Source organism: Triticum dicoccoides, chromosome 7B (assembly GCF_002162155.2).
Source record: "Triticum dicoccoides isolate Atlit2015 ecotype Zavitan chromosome 7B, WEW_v2.0, whole genome shotgun sequence".
Classification (NCBI taxonomy): Eukaryota; Viridiplantae; Streptophyta; class Magnoliopsida; order Poales; family Poaceae; genus Triticum; species Triticum dicoccoides.
In genome coordinates, this window is record NC_041393.1 from 165,464,295 (window position 1) to 165,471,210 (window position 6,916).

At 49.9% G+C, this 6,916-nt stretch overlaps 1 protein-coding gene across 1 annotated transcript; it reads right to left on the bottom strand.

Moving 5' to 3' along the window:
* Positions 1-2,442: 2,442 nt before the first annotated feature.
* On the bottom strand, positions 2,443-3,723 carry LOC119339890 (peroxidase 1-like). Its single transcript, XM_037611787.1, has 2 exons — positions 3,462-3,723; positions 2,443-3,342 (listed from the first exon to the last, which is right to left on the bottom strand). Exons 1-2 carry the CDS (start codon positions 3,660-3,662, stop codon positions 2,575-2,577), a joined length of 969 nt encoding a protein of 322 aa, XP_037467684.1. The 5' UTR covers positions 3,663-3,723; the 3' UTR covers positions 2,443-2,574.
* Positions 3,724-6,916: the final 3,193 nt, after the last annotated feature.

Genomic DNA, 6,916 nt, shown 5'->3' on the forward strand with positions numbered 1-6,916 from the left:
AGGTCCATGACCATACCCTAGATACATAACATCATCAACGACTCCTCCACTCAGCTCCACCATCGCAGAACTTAAGCTCCAGCACATCGCCGACACCCGGACACGGCTTGCTTGATAAAATGCCATGAAGAAACAGAGGAAGATGTAAAAATAAACCTAGGAAGAATATAAACACCGAGTCATTGACAGAATGAGAGGTTGGACCCATCTCCGCCTCAGCAAAATGTACATGTAGACAAGCCATGTCAGCCCGACAAGTGGGCCCAACCTGTCGGTTTTCCTATTTTCGCGAGCAAATCTGACAATCAATACTCTTCGTCAGTCGTTACGCGCAATTCCTCGTGCGCTGGTTGAAAAGTAGTATTGAGTTGTTACTCTAGCCCTAAATGCGATAGTTTTTTGTAAGGATTCCTTTTCGTAAATACCCCACGGTGATACAATGTTTTCTCAGGCTTGTTTTCCTCTGCACGTGCATGGTCCCCTTAAGCCATAGCTGATTCTTTCTTCTTCTTTTCTGCGGGAATCCATAGCTGATTCCAGTCCATACTTTTCTTTGTTCACAGCTAAGTGTTGATTGCATGTAGTATTTTTTTTCCAAAACAAGGGCAAAAGCTTTGCCATTTTTCATTAAAAAGTAAAAGCGAGTTATCTACGACCTCTTATAGCGATTTCATCTTGCCAGAGGTTGGATCGTGCTTACCAATAGGCGAGTGATACGCGCCGGCGCACCGGCCGAACTGTTCGGCCGGTCCAGCCCAAGCCGTGCGATGCGGTCAGCCCCAGCCGTTAGATTTCCGCGCGAGGCCACCACCGAACCAACCATTGCAGCAAAAAGAACACGTTTTTGTTGCAACCGTTGTACGAACAGCCACAACGAGAAAAACAGGGGAGCTCGATCCCCCGCGTCCGCCCATCCCCGATCCGCGGCAGTGGCGACCGGATCCGCCTGTTCTTCGTTGCCCGCAGCCGAATCACGTCTAGGAGGGGCTCCCCTACCTATCAAGCCGCCTTGGGATTGCTTCAATCATGTCGTACATACGTCATGACCTCCTTGCCGCCATGGATTTAGGCTCGACCTCCGCTGCCGTTCATGGCCGGAGTCCCCTGAGGAGGCAGGGCCCTGGTGGTAGTGGACCGGTGTTGCAACGGTACTACAACCCTGATGTCTCATGTGTTTCTCGTTGGCTCCATGCATGCAGCAGCGTGTCCCCGTAGTTGCATCTCCCGGTGACGACGGTCGCAACTCCGGTGATGACGAACGCAGCTCCGGCGTTCTGCGGCTGCAGGTCGCACCACCTCCGGCGACGAGCTCGTAAGAAAACTGTACTCTCCGTCGGGGTGTCGGTAGCAGCAAAAAGAACGCCCGGTTGTAGCAAAAAAGGGCAACGCTTCCAACAAATTAAAAGCTCGCCGGCACCATTGTAGCAAAAATGTTAACCAATTGTATCTTCTGTGGCTGCCGGTTGCAGCAAAAAAATGACACGGTTGTAGCAAGAAAAACATTGACGTCGACCGGCCGCTGCATATGGTGGTAGCAAACCATGTCGCCGGTGGTAGCAAATGAAGCCGTCGGTGGTAGCAAAACAAAAAACTAGTTCCAGCAAAAAAGAATCAGCTACAAATACAGTAGTTGGTTCCAGCAAAAAAGTTTATGGGTTGAAGCTTTTTAAATGTAGGGTTGAAGCTTTCATGTAAACGGTTGCAGCTTTTTTTATTTGGGCAAGAAATCGATAGCAAAAAAAGGATGTAGCAAAAAAACACGCTGGTCGTAGCAAAAGATAACGGCAGTTGCAGCAACAAAATGTCGTTGTTGCAGCAAAAAAACGGATGCAACTTTCGTCCGTCTGCAGTTGTAGATATTTTTCCCACCCCACAGCTTGAGCGGTTGGTGAAAAAAAAAAGCTGACCGAGTAAACGTGGTGGGCCAAGGCCACGTGATGGGCCAAGGAAAAAAAACAACGTGGATCGGGAGGTGCGGGAGCGCTGGATCGCTACCCGATCAAGCGGCGTGCGCGGGACCGGCGGAAACGCTCGGCCGGTGCACCGTCTGGGAACATTTCCCTTACCAATAGTCCAGATCGCATGGTCGTTCGTCCCATAGTTCACTTTTGACGTTCTTTTTCCTTTTCTGAAAATCCTAGGTGCCGCATAGTCGGGGATTCGCACACAGAGCTAAACAAGATGGGCCGACCCACTTTTGGTTTTTTACTGTTTTTCTTTTGTTTTTTGTTTTTATTTCTTTTCTTTCCCTTTTTGTTTTCTTTTTTACTTTTTATTTTTCATGATTTTTAAACTATTTGCATTTTTTAAATGTTGATGTTTTTTATATATTTTAGTTTTCACAAATTGTTTTCTTTAAGTTGCCGTTTACAAACTTCAAAAATGTTGCCGTTTCCAAATTAATTTCTTTTCCTACATAAGTTCCGTTGTATAAATACCATGTTTAATTCTCTAAGATTGTGTCATATATACTATATTTCTGAACGCGAGCAGTAACAATACACAAATTAAGATACACCACCTGGTTCCAATTCTCAACAGAAATTTGTTCCACGGCATCCGCTACTAGCTTCTCTAGTTGAGGACGTAGCATTTCTTCCTTATGTCTCCGTCACCGCCGGTAAGCACGCCGACGTTGCCCATCTTGATCATGGACTCGCTGAAATCCCTGAAGAACGCGTCGTCGAATTTACCGGTAGCGACGCGCCGGACGTATTCCTCGGTGGTGGCGTCAGTGAGCAGAGCAGCGTCGGAGCGGAAGAGTCCCCTGCGCTTGGCGACGTGGCGGTAGTAGCTGATGTCGAAGGTCCTGTAGCTGCCGGGATCCATCTCCGACAACATCCTCTTGTCGTCAACGCTCTTGCACTTCAGCCTCAGCTTGTCGGCGTACTCGCTGTCCAGCGACGGGTCGACGAGGCCGTTGCCGGTGCTGTTGTAGAGCCGGTCGGCGAACGACGGGCAGTGCGCCGTGCCGAGCGTGTGCGCGCCGGAGAGGACGACGAGGTCCTTGAGGCCGAGCCCCTTGGAGGCGAAGATCCGGGTGAGCAGAGGGACGTCGCCGAAGGAAGGAGGCAGCTCGTCGCTCGCCTCGGTGGCACTGGACATGCTCCCGTCTCTCCTGCCAAGCGCCACGGGCCAGGATGGGCCCTTGGCCAGGACGACGGCGTCGCGGGCCATGAGCGTGAGCACGTCGGCGCAGGACACAACGCCCGGGCATGCGGCCTCGAGTTTGGCCTTCACCCGCTCCACGGAGCCAAACCCTCGCAGGCTCTTGTTGGGCTTGGCGTCCCTCTCTGCCAGGTTGCCCTTGGCGGAGTCCAGCAGCACAGACGCGTCACAGCCCTGCATTTTGCGTTGCGTTTGCGTGCATCATCCATCAGTACACGGACATGCATACTTCTGCAAGTGCACAAATACTGGAGATGATCAATGGAACGCAGATTGTTGAGAGATGTGCTTACCCTGACAAAGCAGTCGTGGAAATGAAGCCGGAGGAGCGGGCCGGCGAGGCTGGGCGCGGCGGAGATGATCTTCACCATCTCCTCGCGGACTATCGCCTCCACGTCCGGGCATGACTTGCGGTAGTATCCGATCTCCAGCTGGGCCACGGCCGAGCTCGCGGCGAGAACCAGCAGGGATAGAGGGATCAGGAAAGACCCCATCGCTATGAAGCTTCAGAAGCAAGGATGTCTTGCTACTGGATTGTTAAGTGATCTGCGTAAGATCGATGAAACGTGGGTGGATTGATATGTCCTTGCAGTTCCCGGTATTTATAGATGTGTCAGGAGGGCCGCTGATTACGTAGTAGACGTACTTGGGTGGATATGTATCTGTGCGACGGACACCCTGTTTCTGCGTATACACGCATGTGCTAACTTCCACGGTTCCACCTCAATTAGCTACCACCAGCTATGTACACGGTTAAGAAATACACACAGAATTATGCAACGAAGCATTGACGCGAAACAAATTAGACACCGGCCAGTTCGTGACCGCGTCCATCACAGGATGACTTGTACCTATGTCATCTTGCACGAGCTTAGCTAGCTTCAGCGGACGGGAAGGCATGCAATTATCCTCGACATGAAAAAGGAACATCGGAGTACAGTAATAGACGAAGGGAATAAAACTCCATGTGCCTGGCCAATGATTTGGGCAGTTCGTCGCCAAGGGAATAGTATAGCTCTGTGATGAGGAGGAATTCTTGGGTGATGCGGCGGATTTCAATGGCATGTCCCGTAACGTACGTGAAGGTTACGAAAGATGCACGTTCTCCGCAGCATTGGCAGGTAGGTTGACCATGCCCGTTTGGCCTTTTGCGCGCCAACATGGAGGGTTTGGAACAACCTGCAGACCGATCGATATGTACACTGATTCTTTGACAGGCAGAGTTCTAATTCATTGCCTGGTAAACAGGCGTTACAACGTCATTGCATCGAGCTTTACCGCAAAGCCTGTCATGAAACCACAAATTTCAGTTGAGGATATCCATCGGCAGGACAAGTGTCTGGAGGAGGCGAGAGGGAGGAAGAACGAAGGGCTAGGGTGGAAGTTTGCTACCACTCATTTAAAACACACACACACACGCACACACACACACACACACACACACACACACACACACACACACACACACACACACACACACACACACACACACACACACACACACTATTTTTTAGGTCTAGTAGTTACAAATTGCACTGGTCATGGGCTTAGCATATTTTGGCAGTGAGAGTGGGACCCGTCTGTCAGGCTGATGTGGCATGCATAGGTGGACAAATGCTTGAGGTGGATGTGGGTCCCACATGTCATCCTCATTCCATCTCTTTTTCTCCCCCCTCCCACCTTCTCTCTCTCTCTCTATCTATCTATCTATCTTTCTCTCTCACACACGCACACACCGGGACACCTTCTGAAGAAATATGCCCTAGAGGCAATAATAAAGTTATTATTTATTTTCTCATATCATGATAAATATTTATTATTCATGCTAGAATTGTATTACCCGGAAACATAATACATGTGTGAATACATAGACAAACATAATGTCACTAGTATGCCTCTACTTGACTAGCTCGTGAATCAAAGATGGTTAAGTTCCCTAACCATAGACATGAGTTGTCATTTGATTAACGGGATCACATCATTAGGAGAATGATGTGATTGACTTGACCCATTCCGTTAGCTTAGCACTTGATCGTTTAGTATGTTGCTATTGCTTTCTTCATAACTTATACATGTTCCTATGACTATGAGATTATGTAACCCCCGCTTACCGGAGGAACACTTTGTGTGCTACCAAACGTCACAACGTAACTGGGTGATTATAAAGGTGCTCTACAGGTGTCTTCGAAGGTACTTGTTGATTTGACGTATTTCGAGATTAGGATTTGTCACTCCGATTGTCGGAGAGGTATCTCTGGGCCCTCTTGGTAATGCACATCACTATAGGCCTTGCAAGCAATATAGCTAATGAGTTAGTTACGGGATGATGCATTACGTAACGAGTAAAGAGACTTGCCGGTAACGAGATTGAACTAGGTATTGAGATACCGACGATCAAATCTCGGGCAAGTAACATACCGATGACAAAGGGAACAACGTATGTTGTTATGCGGTTTGACCGATAAAGATCTTCGTAGAATATGTAGGAGCCAATATGAGCATCCAGGTTCCGCTATTGGTTATTGACCAGAGACGTGTCTCGGTCATGTCTACATAGTTCTCGAACCCGTAGGGTCCGCACGCTTAAAGTTTCCATGACGGTTATATTATGAGTTATTAGTTTTGATGTACCGAAGGTTCTTCGGAGTCCCGGATGTGATCACGGACATGACGAGGAGTCTCGAAATGGTCGAGACATAAAGATTGATATATTGGAAGCCTATATTTGGATAGCGGAAGTGTTCCGGGTGAAATCGGGATTCTACCGGAGTACCGAGGGGTTACCGGAACCCCCCGGGGGCTTAATGGGCCATAGTGGGCCTTAGTGGAGAAGAGGAGAGGCGGCTAGGGCAGGGCCGCGCGCCCCTCCCCCCCTAGTCCGAATAGGACAAGGAGAGGGGGGCGGCGCCCCCCTCCCCTCTTTCCTTCCTCTCTCCCTCCTCTTTCCCCACTTCTCCTAATCCAACAAGGAAGGGAGGGCGTCCTACTCCCGGTGGGAGTAGGACTCCTTCTGGCGCGCCTCCTCCTAGCCGGCTGCACCTCTCCCCCTTGCTCCTTTATATACGGGGGAGGGGGCACCCCATAGACACAACAATTGATCATTGATCTCTTAGCCGTGTGCGGTGCCCCCCCTCCACCATAGTCCTCCTTGATAATATCGTAGCGGTGCTTAGGCGAAGCCCTGCGGCGGTAGACCATCATTATCGTCACCACGCTGTCGTGCTGACGGAACTCTCCCTCGACACTCGGCTGGATCGGAGTTCGAGGGACGTCATCGAGATGAACGTGTGCAAGAACTCAGTGGTGTCGTGCTTTCGGTGCTTGATCGGTCGGGCCGTGAAGACGTACAACTACATCAACCGCGTTGTTCTAACGCTTCCGCTTTCGGTCTACGAGGGTACGTGGACAACACTCTCCCCTCTCGTTGCCATGCATCACCATGATCTTGCGTGTGCGTAGGATTTTTTTTGAAATTACTACGTTTTCCAACAGTGGCATCCGAGCCTAGGTTTTATGCGTTGATGTTATATGCACGAGTAGAACACAAGTGAGTTGTGGGCGATACAAGTCATACTGCTTACCAGCATGTCATACTTTGATTCGGCGATATTGTTGGATAAAGCGGCCCGGACCAACATTACGCGTACGCTTACGTGAGACTAGTTCTACCAACGTGCTTTGCACACAGGTGGCTGGCGGGTGTCAGTTTCTCCAACTTTAGTTGAACCAAGTGTGGCTACGGCCGGAC